This window comes from Eriocheir sinensis, chromosome 41 (genome assembly GCF_024679095.1).
Source record: "Eriocheir sinensis breed Jianghai 21 chromosome 41, ASM2467909v1, whole genome shotgun sequence".
Lineage (NCBI taxonomy): Eukaryota > Metazoa > Arthropoda > Malacostraca > Decapoda > Varunidae > Eriocheir > Eriocheir sinensis.
In genome coordinates this window covers 6,388,770-6,404,419 of record NC_066549.1, presented here as the reverse complement: position 1 = coordinate 6,404,419, position 15,650 = coordinate 6,388,770, and the positions used below count along the sequence as shown (strand labels likewise).

Genomic DNA, 15,650 nt, shown 5'->3' with positions numbered 1-15,650 from the left:
TTTACCTGGGAACACTGTGACTCGTGTGTGTGTGTGTGTGTGTGTGTGTGTGTGTGTGTGTGTGTGTGTTTGCTCTGCGTAACCTTGACACAATTGCAAACAGTGCGTCCTAGTGTATATGCTCCGTCTTCATGCAGCTAGTAAACATTGAGACGGAGGAGTCGCTGAAGAAAAGAATAGCGAGAGAAAAAAAATAATCTCGTGAAGTAGGTCGAGGCGCTAACAGCACGAGAGCAGCAATGTGAGTGGGTCCTGCGGGAGTCTTTAGCCTTCACGCGATCAGATATATGACTTTTTCTCATATTAAGAGTTGAAACATTCAGTTCGGCCCGGGAGCTCGACCCAGCCAGCGAGCGAAGGACAGCATTCTCAGACGCTTTCGGCTCTCGTAACAAATAATTCCAAAGACCACGAAGAGGATTAGTCTGGTTCTCTTGCGCTGTTTCATGTTTATGGTGGAGAAACCTTGTCAAGCTATCACTAGGCTCATAGAACTACCCATGGAAATACCCACAACCTTTACGAGAGCTCCACCAGCGGGTCACTGAGCTAAAACCCGTATTCTGAGACGCTTTCGGCTCTCATAACAAGTAATTCCATAGGCCACAAAGGAGATTAGTCTGTCCTTCATGAGTTTTTTTTACGTTCAGGGTGCAGAAGCCTTGTCAAACTATCACTAGGCTCACAGAACGACCCATGGCAACACTGACACAACCTTTACGAATTGAGCAGAAGCCTTGTCAAACTATCACTAGGCTCACAGAACGACCCATGGAAACACTGACACAACCTTTACGAATTGAGCAGAAGCCTTGTCAAACTATCACTAGGCTCACAGAACGACCCATGGAAACACTTACACAACCTTTACGAATTGAGCAGAAGCCTTATCAAACTATCACTAGGCTCACAGAACTACCCATGGCAACACTGACACAACCTTTAAGAATGCCCTACCAAAATGTATGTGTGTGTGAGCCCGAAGTGTTTGTGAAAAATAGCTCAGGTGAGGGCCTCCATCTCTCCCGGTATATTCTGACGCTTGTAGATTTTGCCACGCGTTGGGCAGAGCAGTGCCGCTGAAGAATATTGAAACGCAAACTGTGGCTGAGGCTCTCATGACTATATTTTGCCGAGTAGGTATACCCAGACAAATACTGAGTGATCGAGGTACTCAGTTCACCTCAGGGATGATGAAGTACTACGTCTTCTAGCGTGCTCTCGCCGCTCCCTAACGGCGGTGATTGCCGAAGCCTGGGGTGATGGAAAGTTCCGAAACAAAGGATGCGTGTACATAGTTAATTAATTATATAGGGATGTCAGTAGGGGGAGAAGCAGCGGCAGGTATAGGGTTGTTGTGACTTTCACGTATCATTATCGTTATCATTGTTTTCGGTGGTACAGTTTCCTTCAAGTTTTAATTAAAGGAGGGCTGTTTGACCATCCTGATGAGTGATGAATGAGTGATAAGTTTAATAGAGGGGAGATTTACACATCCTGATAAGTAATGAATGTATGATGAATGATGAGAGATGATGTTTAAAAGAAGTGACATTTGACCACCTTGATGTATGATGAATCTAAAGCGAATATATTTTTTTCATAGTAAAGGAAGCAGCTCAAGGGAATAAACGAAAAACAAAACAAGAAAAAACCCAGCCCGCTAATCAATGCCCCTGTAAAAAAAACATAAAAAAAGATTAGAGGAGTGACCAAAAAGAGAAGCTAATTTCGGGAGGAGAAGTGTCTCGATGCTCTCCTCTTGAATATACCGAGAAGGAGACCATTCCCTTACCTTCACGTACTGTAGAAGTCACGCTTCCTAACGTACGCGGCAGTCTAGCGGCTCAGAGCGTCATGCCATGGAGGTGGAGAGGCAGGACAAGGCAGTTCGATTCCCATTGTTGCCGCGAGACGTCAGCTAAAGCATCCGGTATTAAATATGCAGCCATAACTCCATCATAACATCGACTTTATGTGAGTGTAGATCAAAGCTGTCGATATAAAGGAGTTTAGCTCATTATAGTCGCCTTTTACGACCCGCAGAGGAATATGAAGTCACGGATTTAAGATTTTGTTAGTGTTCTCGACTTTCAGAGCATAACTACTACTACTACTACTACTACTTTTTTTTATTTTATTTTTTAGTCTACGCCTATAGCGCCGGCAGGCTTGCTTGAGGGGCCTGGATGGTGTTCGGCCCCAGCGCAGGCAAGTGTTTATAGTGGCGCCATCTTCTCTACTACTACTACTACTACTACTACTACTACTACTACTACTACTACTACTACTACTACTACTACTACTACTACTACTACTACTACTACTGACGATGATGAGGACTAAGGCGCCTTTTCAATATAGTGTAATGGCTTTCCTATTTGACGTTACTATGCAGGAATTGACTTGTCTTTCCAACGCCTTCACGCAGCGGTACTGGAGCGAGCAGTTAGCCGAACCCAGGCTGTAATGGCGCGTGCAGAGGGAATAAACAGAAATTCTCCCTCCTAGGACTAACGCTGTTCCCGTGTAGAGACTGAGAGATAGATATACAGATGGATAGATAGATAGATGCAAGGGTACTAGGGTTGGCCATAATGTGTCTGTCTTAATATATCAAAAAAGTAATTTGTTTGTATGCATAACGCTTATTGACTTGATGTATTGGGTGGCGCCTAACTGCGGCTGGCTGTCAGGGAGGGCATCCGAGGCAGAAAAAGTCCCGCTAAATATAAAGATGAACGGCGACGTCTTCATCGACCAGTCCAAACTCGTAAGAGGAAATAATGGAGTTAAACGAGGAAGAAGAGGAAAAAATAAGATGGAGATGACACCTTATGGGTTACTCTTGTATTCCTGGCATTTCACACGCTGTTCCCCTCTCTTAACCAGCGTAGCAGTTAGTTACGATTGACGAATACTAGAAGATGGAGATTACACTTTATGGGTTACTCTTCTATTCCTGGCATTTCACGCGGTGCTCCCCTCTCTTAACCAGCGTCGCAGTTAGTTACGATTGACGAATACTAGAAGATGGAGATTACACTTTATGGGTTACTCTTATATTCCTGGCATTTCACGCGGTGCTGCCCTCTCTTAACCAGCGTCGCAGTTAGTTATGGTCGACGAATACTAGGTTAAGCAATATAGGGTCTCCATATTATCTCAGGCAGTAAGTTCTCTTATGCATAACACTTACTGCTTGACAAGATAGGGTGTTGTCAAACGCTTCCGCCTCTCACATCGACGATTTCCAAAGGCCAAAAAGGATATCAGTTAGGCGATAATGAGTGTTGTTTTAGGTTCATGGTACAGAAGAAGGGTCGAACTACCGCCAGGGTCAAAGACTACCCGTGGAAATGCCCGAAACTCGTATGAAGGTCTTGTAAAATCTGCGTGCCTTGGCCTCAGAATGTTTAATAATATGGTCCTTTGTAGCTTTCATATAGAAGATCAGTCGGGTTTTGAGTAGAGAATAAAGGTCAAACTACCACTAGGATAAAAAAAAGGAAATGCCTAAAACTCGTATGAAAGTCTTGTAAAATCAGCGTGCATTGGCCTCAGAATGTTTAATAATATGGGGCTTTGTAGCTTTCATATAGAAGATCAGTCGGGTTTTAAGTAGAGAATAAAGGTCAAACTACCACTAGGATAAAGAAAACACAAAGGAAATGCCTAAAACTCGTATGAAAGTCTTGTAAAATCAGCGTGCATTGGCCTCAGAATGTTTAATAATACGGTTCTTTGTAGCTTTCATATAGAAGATCAGTCGGGTTTTAAGTAGATAATAAAGGTCAAACTACCACTAGGATAAAAAAACACAAAGGAAATGCCTAAAACTCGTATGAAAGTCTTGTAAAATCTGCGTGCTTTGGCCCCGGGAAATATAACTCTCTATCGCTTAACCTCACATTTCAGCTCTTTATGATTGACTAATGGCATGTGAGAATGTTTGGTCCCTCGATGACGACCTCAGATAGTGGGCCAAGGACGGGATTCGAAGGTGGAGGTTCCGCAAACACCATTTTCGTGCCGTCTCCAGGACAACCACCTTCGCAAACAGGTGTATCTTTTTTTTTTTTTTTTTTTGCCATGAAACACGCGGAAACCTGAAAAAGCCTTAAATTATGTCGTGGCTTTTCTCAAATAAACAGTTGAGCGTAATGAGCACCAAAAAAAAGGCGGGATTTATATTGGATTTTTTTCTGCTTCAATTTTTATTTGTGGATTTCGCTTGACAATTTCCTTTTCCTTCACTTTTCCGATCCTTTTGCCTGTGTTTGCCTTTCCCGCGGGTATTTCTCTTTCTTTCTTTCTTTTTTCTCTCTCTCTCTCTCTCTCTCTCTCTCTCTCTCTCTCTCTCTCTCTCTCTCTCTCTCTCTCTCTCTCTCTCTCTCTCTCTCTCTCTCTGCGGCTACGAGTAAAATGCAAAGTAAAAATAAAAGTGTGCCAGGCATAAAATATTTCTGTATTACAGTAATGAAAAACTCCCAAACTTGTGTGTGTGTGTGTGTGTGTGTGTGTGTGTGTGTGTGTGTGTGTGTGTGTGTGTGTTCCTAATACCTGAATTTAATTATGAATATGTGCCTGTCTTATTTATCTCTATATCTGTATCTATATTTATCTGTCTATCTATTTGTCTGTATCTATCTATCAATCTACCCTTCGATCTATCTAAATTTATTATCTAAGTGTATCTATCCAGCTTTCTTTATGTATTTCTTTATCTATCTATCTATGTAGGTATCTCTCTATCTGTCCATCTACCTATCAGTATTTGTATCTGTCCATATATCAATTTATCTATCTGTATCTGTCTGTGTATCTATCAATCTACCTCTCCGTCCAGCTCTTTGTATTCCCTCATCCGTCTATCTGTCTGTCTGACCGTTTGTCTTTCTTTATTTCTGTTAATCTATCTATCCATCTATCTCTACATTTTCCTTCATCTGTTTATCTGTCCCTCTCTCTGTCTCTCCGCCTTTCTTCTTTAGTCCTGTCAATCTACCTATCCATCCGTCTCTTCATATTCTTTCATCTACCTGTCTGTCTATCTTTCTGTCCACCCGTCCATGTATTTTCTTTCTGTCTGTCTCTCACCCTTTCTTCTTTAGTACTGTCAATCTACCTATCCATCCGTCTCTTCATATTCTTTCATCTACCTGTCTGTCTTTCTTTCTGTCTACCCATCCATGCATTGTCTGTCTGTCTGTCTCTCTCCCCCGAGCTTTCTTTCTTCCTCATCTCTGTCATTTCACAACCGCCAGAAACTCGCCTTGAGGGCCCGGGAGACTCTAGCGGAGAAGTTTCGAAACCCTTTTTTTTCTCTTCTTTTTTAATACATTTCACACGCGTAGTTTCCTTATTTTTTTTTAGCCGCGCCGAAACCTCCTCTCGCATTTCATTTCTCTCTCATGTATTATTCAACCCAAACTCTCTACTATCGGGCTGGTGATTCATTATTTTTTAAACGCTTTCCTGCCCATGTATTTTTTTTACGCATGCCTAATGCCGAATTTCCCACTCTCTGATTCCTCTCCTCTACTCTCCCTCCCGCCTGCCTGAGCTGCCTGCCTCGACTTGTTAGGCCGTACCCATTGTAGCGATCCACTCTACCCTGGGTGCATTTGGGCCCACTCCCTTATTCGCAACATACCTTTAATGCGTTTTTTCATTGCTTTCAAATTTTAAAACTCGTTACTGCCACCCCCCACCCCCACCCTACACACACACACACACACACACACACGCACTTGGTAATAACGCACCGTGAAAAATTAAGAAAAAAAAAGGGATGGATGAATGATATTAAAACTTTGGAGAAAAAGACCTTAAGGATTAGAGTCCTGAGAGAGAGAGAGAGAGAGAGAGAGAGAGAGAGAGAGAGAGAGAGAGAGAGAGAGAGAGAGAGAGAGAGAGAGAGAGAGAGAGAGAGAGAGAGAGAGAGAGAGAGAGAGAGAGAGAGAGAGAGAGAGAGAGAGAGAGTTCAATTTATGATTAGTTTTAAGTAAGGGAGGACAGATAAGAAGATTACGAGGAGAGCAGAAAGCCTTGCAGGAAGTCAGAAAAATGTGCTTGAAGATGCTAGTAAAAAAATATTAATGCGGAAGTAATTATGATATACGTTTTTTTTATTCTCTTTTCACATCAAAGTAGAAAGTTTTAATGGGCGTCTAGTTGTAGGTAAAGGTGTGACAATGGCCGCTATTCTCAAACACTTCCGATTCCCACATCAATTATTTCCAAAGGTCCAAAACTAGGTTAATCGGGTTCCCATGAGTGTTTTTTTCTCTACATTCACGACGCAGAAGCCTTGTCAAACACTCACCAGGCTTATAAAACTACCCACGGACATGCCTGTAACTCTTACGAAAGCCTTGTCAAACACTCACCAGGCTCATAAAACTACCCACGGACATGCGTACAAATCCTACGAAAGCCTTGTCAAACACTCACCAGGTTCATAGAACTACCCACAGACATGCGTACAACTCCTACGAAAGCCTTGTCAAACACTCACCAGGCTCATAAAACTACTCACGGAGATGTCTACAACTCTTACGAAAGCCTTGTCATACACTCACCAGGCTCATAGAACTACCCACGGAGATGTCCACAACTCCTACGAAAGCCTTGTCAAACACTCACCAGGCTCATAAAACTACCCACGGAGATGTCTACAACTCCTACGAAAGCCTTGTCAAACACTCACCAGGCTCATAAAACTACCCACGGACATGCGTACAACTCCTACGAAAGCCTTGTCTATTGTGTGTGCTTGGACGCCGACATGTTCAAGAGTAAGAGCCAATATCGTGGTGTTTATGGGTTTGTAACATGTATCGTCGTTCGCTTTACACGGAACACTCATAAGCTATCTCACTCACGTATCCTCCTCCTCCTCAAACAGTCCCTCATCCCCGGGAAACAGGCGATCCCTCAGTTCCTTGGTGAGCACTAGGTTACAGCTCAAACACTTCTCTCCCAGGATAACCCAGCACTGTCGGCAGTAGATCATGGTGCATCCCGGGCCTCGGCACACCACGAACTTGTCCCCTCCTGTCGTCTCACAGATGGAACAGGTGTTGGTGATGAAGAAGCGCAGAAGGAAACCTAACGCCCGGAACTGCCTGAGAAGCAAATCCTGCCACTGAGGGTCGTGCAGCATAGTCAACTTGCCGTGTATTCGACTCCAAAACAGTTTCCTGAGAGCCTCGTCTATAAAGCTTTTCCGGGCGAGGAGTATGTTCGTGTACAGCTTGATTTGACGTTTCTTCTCCCGTTTGGGGTAATAAATGCTAAATATGAGGTGCTTGAGTCGATCCGGGCCTGGAAGAACGAAGGTAAGCAGGAACAGGAAGATGATGATGGCCTCCTGGCGCGCGTACAGCTCCAGGTTAGGGTATGTCACCTTCGGATTACACCTGTCAACCCTGTAGTGTTTGATGACGTGGTTGTCCATGTTGATGTTCTCAAAGACAAGGTTTATCAGCAAGGCGAAGAAGGAGTCCCCTCGTGCCTTGACCTGGAGGTAGTCATCGATCTCAATGGAGTAGGTCGTGTTTTCCCTGACCACCTCATAGATAGTCACGGTGAAGACCAGATATTCCACCATGAACATAACGGCGGTGAGGATCTGGACTCCCAAGCATATCGCGGATTTTAGTTTCGCTTCATCCTTCTCTTCCTCTCTTGCTTTGGTGGCGAAGACATCCTCTATATATTTCCGCCTTTCGATCCCCTTTAGCGGCAGCATTTTAGGGAGGCCGAGCACTCCCCTCTTTCGGTCGATCTTCCGGAAGTAGCTGCCTATGTAGACGTTCTGCCACTTGATGTTCTTGTCGTAGCTAATCATATCGCTGAGGACTCTGTTGGTCGAGTACAGCACCAAAGCGATCATGGCAAGGATGTACACGGTTGACATCGTGCTTTTCGCGTCTTCCATCTTCTGTAGCGTTGCTTCTTTGCTCTCTCTTGGTTTGTCCGGCGCGAACTGTATGGTGAGCTGCTTGCTGTACATTTGATGGAGGTCCTGCGGGCTGGCGTCGCCGTAGAACATGCCGGGGCCGTCACGCAGCAGCAGCAGACCCTCGGCGACCTCCTTCGCGTCGCCCGGGGACTCGCACTTGAAGCTCTTCACAGTGCTTCGATACATCTGCGTGCAGTCGACGTGCTTCACAAACAAGCCGCAAATTTTCCGACCCAGCCATTTCGTTATGCCAGGGAACTTATCGAGACATTTGTGAAAGGTAGCGTATTTAGTCCTTTTACACTGCATGAGGACGTTACTGCCGATGTCTTGGCATATGTTCAGTGATTTGAAGGCGTATTTCTTCCTAAACTTAGCCTTGTCGGTTCTTCCTCCTTCTGCCTTCTTTTTTATCTTGGCAAAACGGTGAACTTCATATGATCTGTCCGCCATCTTGTTCTTTATCTCTGCCTCCTTCTGCTCTCCTAACTTTTCCCCTTGCACGTCGTTGAGGGAGATATCAGCGGTGATCTTCATGGATTCTTGTGCCAGCGCCATGTCCCTTTCCTTAACAAGCTGAACGTGAGCATAACCCGATTCTTTCTTGCTGACGGGCTGGAGGTACGCCAACACAGACTCGCGGAACAGCTCACGGTGGATCTGCGAAATACACTGAACCTGAAGAGAGCTTTCCATCACGTTCTTCGTTATGGCTTGGGAGGCGTGCAGCATCACCTCGGACGTCGAAATGAGCAGCAGCAACAGTCCCGTGCGGCTCAGCATCCCCGCTAACACCAACCAAAACGCCGCCCTCACCCTCTTGTACCTTCCGAAGAGATACGTGAAGAGTATGACGAACAGCGAGTACAGCAGAACGCGAGGGAACACTAAAACTTTACTCTCCATACCGAAGAACGTCAGGAGTCCCAAACTTACGCCCAGGCCACAGAACAGCCGGAGTATTTTCTTCAGTGTTCTTACTGGTATGAGGCAGGTGAAGAGTTGGAATGTTAGTCCATCCCATTTCGTCTCGGCTACTCCGGCCACATAAATACATATCCCGTTTGTGATGCGGACGACAATCATGCCTGCAAATATGAGAACCACCAACCCGAAGCTTTTGGTGACCGCATCCGCCATTGATCTCTGCTCCGTGATGGGAAACATATTTACAGGTAAGTTAACGCTTAGCTCTTTTTGGCTCAGTTTGTTTCTGGCGATTATTTTCACCGGTTCCTGCGCCATCTTGAGGGTGAAGTAAACGAGGTCGATCTTGAATACTGACTCCGTTGAAGTTATCAGGGTCTCGTTGGTCGTCACGTAATGGCTCCCCAAGGTCTCCCCGGGCGTGATGTCCTGCTTGCCCACCCTCCACACGACCCTGGGCTTGGGATTGCCTTCCACCTTCACTCTCAGGGTCGTGGAGTCGCCCACATCCCATCCTAGCTTTTCCTCGATGCTCGCCCCTGTCAACAACTCCTTCTGGCGCCAAACACACAAGTACAGAAAATAGACGAAGAAGCTATTTCCTTGGTAGGGCATGGGCGTTAACATCGTAATTATGGGCTTAAACTCCACATTCAGAAGTTTGTTGATGATAGTTTCGTGTTTGAGGTAAGCAATGCGCACCTCCAGCATCAGTCCGTGGTGGGTGGTGAGCGCGCGGCCGAGTGTCCAACTGACTCTCTCGGTGGAGCGCAGTCTGACCACCTTTTCTGATCTCATCCGGCCATCGTCCACTTCTTGAATGGTTAACGTTACTGTGTCGCTGCAGCTCTCCGTCCCTTGAGCGATCATCTGCATCATATCACCCTCCTGAACCGTCCACACGTCATTCTTCGGCCACAAGTGCAGCGAACATTGGCCTATAGCAATTTTCTGGGGGTGCGCCTCTTGGGTTTCTTCGTCACGGTTGAGCTGCTGTTGCTTCCCCTGCGTCTGCGAGGAAGAGGGAGAGGGAGAGGCAGCAGCGGCCGCCACCCCGAGCGAGAGTAGGATCGCCGTGATTAGCGACGCAGAGCCAGACATGATTGCAAAGGCTCTGCGATGAGGCACAGCGAGTTTTATAAAGTTAAATAATAAATGTGATGTAGGCTGCCAGACTAATTTCACGACAGTTTGGGGAAATGGCTGTCTGCGTTAATTAAAGATTTGTCTGCAGGGTATAAATCTTGTGCAAGTTTATGTAGGTAAGTGTTAATCTGTGAGATGGAGGCAGCAGGGAGATAAATACAACCACCTCCGCCTCCATCACTATATATATACCTCCTCCTCCTCCTCCTCCTGCGTAATCTCCATATCCTTTTACACGTCTTCCAAAACATCTTCCTAACCCTTCATCATCATTTCCTCAACCCTTGTCTCCTCTTCCTCATGCAGCCTCCAGCACCTCCTCCTCGACCTCCACATCCTCCCCCTCTACCTCCTCCTCCTCCTCCTCTACCTCCTCCTCCTCCTCCTCCTCGACCTCCACAGTCTCCATCAAATTAAAAGAAAATGTCAGGCAAGATTGTTTCAACTGAAGAGAGTGAGTGAGTGAGTGAGTATTTGGAGAGAGAATTTGGCGTCTACCTCTATCTTGGCTATGCATGAGCGAGATAGAGACAGAGAGGGACACAAACAGAGATAGAGAGACACAGCCAGAGGGACACACACACACACACACACACACACACACACACACACACACACACACACACACACACATACCCACCCCCAACACACACAACCCCCCCACACCACACACACACACACTCATACACGCCCACGCAATATGAAATAGCTTACCCATAACGACAGCCAATAACGCGCAGAATGTCAAATATCCAGGAGTTAGCGTCACCCGGGGTTACCATTAATTTCCCGGCGGTGTGGCGAAGCGACCACATCAGACGCGGAGCATGGGGGTGCATGCGGCCAGACCAGCGGACCCGCAGCTGCATCCACGGGCACAGACGCAGCGGCACTCTTACTTAAAAGCCTCGGCCGTAAACAGTCCATCTAGCCACACGGGTTAATGACCAGAGGGAAGCGTTGGCTACTAGCAGGTTGTAGACAAACACACTAGTGGTCGTATTACAAAGACATTTCACCTTCCAAGAACACGTATTTGACAAGGCTTTCGTAGGAGTTGTGGGCATATCCAGGAGTAGTTTTATGACCCCGGTGGTAGTTTGATCCTTCTTATGTACCGTGAACCTCAAGAAACGCTCATTAAAACCCGACTGCCCCCCTCCTTGGCCTTTAAGAACAGATGAAGTGAGAAACGAAAGTGTCTGATAATTTCGACCACTATATTTTCGAATAGGGATGCGGCAACACTATCATTTAAAAGTCTCGTCAGTATACAGTTTATCTACCCTCGCAGGATAATGAACAAACCAGAGAGCGGGTAGTAGCGAGTTACAGCCACACACTCTCTACATTTTCGAATACGGACGCAGCGGAAATGTTACGAGTATGTGAAACTGTTTTGACCAAGAGTAGTTTGTATATGGTGAGAGCGATAATGAACAGAGCGTTGGGTTTGGGTACCGGTTTATAGGTAGAGACCATATTTACGACTATGGACGCTGCGAACTTGTTTTGTGGAAGTGTTTTGCCCGAAAGCAGTCGGTATAAAAGAACAGAGATAATGGGGAGACCAGAACGTCGGATATGAGCAAAATATATCCAGACATTCTATATTTTCTAGTACGGACGCAGCGAAAATGTTATATGAGAGTGTTTTGACCGAATGCAGTCTGTTAAGTGTTTTGCCCGAAAGCAGTCGATATAAAAGAACAGAGATAATGGGGAGACCAGAACGTCGGATATGAGCAAAATATATCCAGACATTCTATATTTTCTAGTACGGACGCAGCGAACATGTTATATGAGAGTGTTTTGACCGAATGCAGTCTGTTAAGTGTTTTGCCCGAAAGCAGTCGATATAAAAGAACAGAGATAATGGGCAGACCAGAAAGTCGGATATGAGGAAAATATATCCAGACATTCTATATTTTCTAGTACGGACGCAGCGAACATGTTATATGAGAGTGTTTTGACCGAATGCAGTCTGTTAAAAGCGTTTAGTGATAATGAATAAATCGTTGGGGGAGAGGGTAGCCTACTAGTGGGTTGCAGCCGGATAATACAACCAACATTTTCGGCTATGTACGCAGCTAGACTCGAATATGATGGTGTTTTGACGGAAAGCACTCTAAAAGGGAACACTGAAAATGAGGAGAGCGTTTGGGGCGGCGCGTAGTAAGCCAGACATTAATAGCAGCATAGCGGGATTATTAGTTAAAACTGGTGCAACATAAACAACACATGCGGTTGAGCGCGATAACGACCATATATCGCAAAACACCAAGCCGTCCGCCCTATGCCCCTCTTCCTCCTACCTTCGCTCTGTTTACTTCACCCCCCTTTTTATCTTCGTCTCATGCATTTGATTTGTTTAGCTTAGGTTAGGCTAAGTTATATGTATGTACCCCTCCCCTCCTCTTTTCTCAATAAAAATCTCAATCTGAATCTGACCACATATCGTCTAGGAGGCAACCGTGTGATTCCGTACCAGCGGCAGGCGGGCACAGGTGGGCTCCAGGGTAATTAGGCAGGTAGTGGGTGGGCGGGATAAGTCCTCAGGTGCGGTGGTGCAGAGAAACACGATAACGGGTTGATGAAACGTCTCCAGCCTTACCTTCCCGCCTCCTCTAATTCTCTCGGCCCTGGCTTATGCGCCCTCTCGTCTCGCTCGAACGCTAGATAAACAGCCTCACCTGCCCTAATTGTCTCCTCCCTCAGGTATATACTACACGTGCACGTATGTGTATTTCGGGGGCATAATAAGGAATGAATTTACGTTCTTCCTGAGGCTGGAGAGTAATGGCTTAATTCGGGTTGTGTCTCCTGAATGTTGCTACTCCCTCGATATATTCACGCGAGTTTGTATATAATGAAACGGGAACGCGTGGAAGTCGCTACAAAGAATCGCCATCGCGTGTATGTTCACAAAATATAAACGAGTGAACATTTAGACAAAACATTTGGGCATTACTTCTCGCATTTAGTTAAGTTGTCCTGCTAATTTTCCCTTTTTCTTTGACCGTTAATGTAAATCTATGTCTATGTAATCTATGTAATCCATGTCTTATGCTCACAAAATTATAAACGAGAGAACATTTAGACGTAACATTGGGCATTACTTCTCGCATTTAGTTTAGTTGTCCTGCTAATTTTCCCTTTTTCTTTGTCCGTTAATGTAAATCTATGTCTATGTAATCTATGTAATCTATGTCTTATGTTCACAAAATTATAAACGAGAGAACATTTAGACATAACATTGGGCATTACTTCTCGCATTTACTAGTTAAGTTGTTCTGCTAATTTTCCCTTTTTCTTTGACCGTTAATGTAAATCTATGTCTATGTAATCTATGTAATCTGTGTCTTATGTTCACAAAATTATAAACGAGTGAACATTTAGACATAACATTTGGGCGTTACTTCTCGCATTTAGTTAAGTTGTTCTGCTAATTTTCCCTTTTTCTTTGACCGTTAATGTAAATCTATGTCTATGTAATCTATGTAATCTATGTCATGTTCACAAAATTATAAACGAGTGAACATTTAGACATAACAACATTTGGGCATTACTTCTCGCATTTAGTTAAGTTGTTCTGCTAATTTTCACTTTTTCTTTGTCCGTTAAGTAATCTATGTCTTATTTTTTTTAATGAGTTTGTCTCGCTATGTCTTTAACTACACTCATTTTTTTTTTACACTTCCTTCTCATCATAAGTTTAATATATACCTTTGCATTTAGAACCCAAGCTGGACATCACTTTTTTTTTATCCATTAGTTAAACTCATTTCCTTAATCATTTTGTCATATTTTTTACAGTAAAGGAAGGAGCTCAAGGGAAAAAAAAAATGAAAAAGCCCGCTAATCACTGCCATTATGAAAGAGAGAATATATGAGTGGCCACAGAGAGGTCAATCTCGGGTTGGTATACATATCCACTGGTTTCCCACGCTTCCGACTTTTATTATGGCTCCTTATTCAATTTGCAGTTCAATTCCTTTCCCTTCCCTCCGTCTCTATGCACCGTGGGTTATTTATACTCATGTGTCGTCCATTTCTCTCGTGTCTGCTTTTCCTCTTTCGCCGAATCTGCATAGTCCTCCTCGGCCCTCCACCCCACGAGCGGCGTGTGTTTTCGTATCGCTTCTGTGTGTGTGTGTGTGTGTGTGTGTGTGTGTGTGTGTGTGTGTTTTCGTATCGCTTCTGCCAACGTTGCCAGATTGTCGTATTCAGACTCTTATATTTGCTAATTTTCGACCCCAAAACTGTCTTCTGGGCTCCAATAACGAAACTCATTTATAGTTATCGTTAAAAGAGTTAGATTCTGATGTTTCTTGGCAATAGTCAGGCGTCAGAAACCGGTAAATACTATGCTCTGGGTACGATAATCTGGCAACGGTGCTCGGCCCTAAACCCCACGAGTGACCCAACGGTGCCAGATTGTCGTACTCAGGCTCCTATATTTGCTGATTTCCGACACCAAAACTGTCTCTTCCATCCCGATAACTAGATTCATATATAGTTATCACTGAAATGGTTGGTTGTCGGTGTCTTTTTGCAATAGTCATGGCTCAGAAACTGGTAAATACGATTCTGTTCTGAATACGATAATCTGCTGCTGGTAAATACGATACGGTTCTGAGTACGATAATCTGCAACGGTGCCCACGACCCTCTCTCCCATTTTAATCACGATGCATGCGCAATCAAATACTGCTTTCCCCCTGCCAGCGTGATATAATATGAAACCCTACCCGAGTTTCACTAAATATATAAACTCCCTGCATAAACTGTGGTTTATGCAGAAGTTTGGGTTCCGAGGGGAGGGAGATGGGCAAGAAAGAGCCATCTGAAAACATTTGTGTAAGCGTGTTGGTGGCGGTGGCCGTGGCGAATGGCATCAGTCAAGAGTGAGGAATGATTTTTGGCTTGGTAACAATGGGAAACAAAGTTCAAGCCGTTAAGATTGAGTTTGGAACCGAACTTTGGAACTGCACCCTTGTTTCGAGATCAATTGTTGCAGAATATGTATTGTTGACGGGACTTGTACGTTTTTTTCGATGACACGCGTCTTCTAGGGCAATATATACACTACTTTCACCCTGGTTGGCTTAAGGGGCTATTACACTGGGCAAATTTTCCGTGGATCTTCAGTCAAACCACGATTTCCGCTGGCGTGGTTCTCATATTTCCGTGGTTTTCTGACGTGTCCACGATCTTCCAAAGCTACGGTAGATTTCACCGAAGGACGACGGTATTACTCACCATCATCATCAATAGCAATAACAAGAAACAAATGAGAACCACGCAGCGGAAATCGTGGTTTGACTGATGATCCGCGGAAAATTTGCCCAGTGTGATAGCTCCTTCATGCGCCCTCTCGTCTCGCTCGAGCTACTGATAAACCGCTTCACCTGTCCACGTTTGCTTGTGTTGGTGCCTCCCCGTCGTTATATCTATCTATTTATCAAGGAGGCAGCTCAAGGGAAAAAAATAACTAAAACAACAACAATAAAAAAGTCCTCCATTCGTTGCTCCGATAAAAGAAAACAGAACATAAGGTCGGAAGAAAGGTCAACTTCGGGTGGAACAACGATCCACTTTGAACAGCC

General features: G+C 44.8%; 2 protein-coding genes across 4 annotated transcripts in view; one reads left to right on the top strand and one right to left on the bottom strand.

The window, feature by feature from the left end:
- Positions 1-15,650, top strand: part of LOC127009559 (putative neural-cadherin 2) — a 93,739-nt gene that overhangs the window by 12,588 nt on the left and 65,501 nt on the right. The window lies entirely within an intron of this gene.
- Positions 6,623-10,248, bottom strand: LOC127009560 (protein sneaky-like). Its single transcript, XM_050882747.1, has one exon. It carries the CDS (start codon positions 9,995-9,997, stop codon positions 6,884-6,886), a length of 3,114 nt encoding a protein of 1,037 aa, XP_050738704.1. The 5' UTR covers positions 9,998-10,248; the 3' UTR covers positions 6,623-6,883.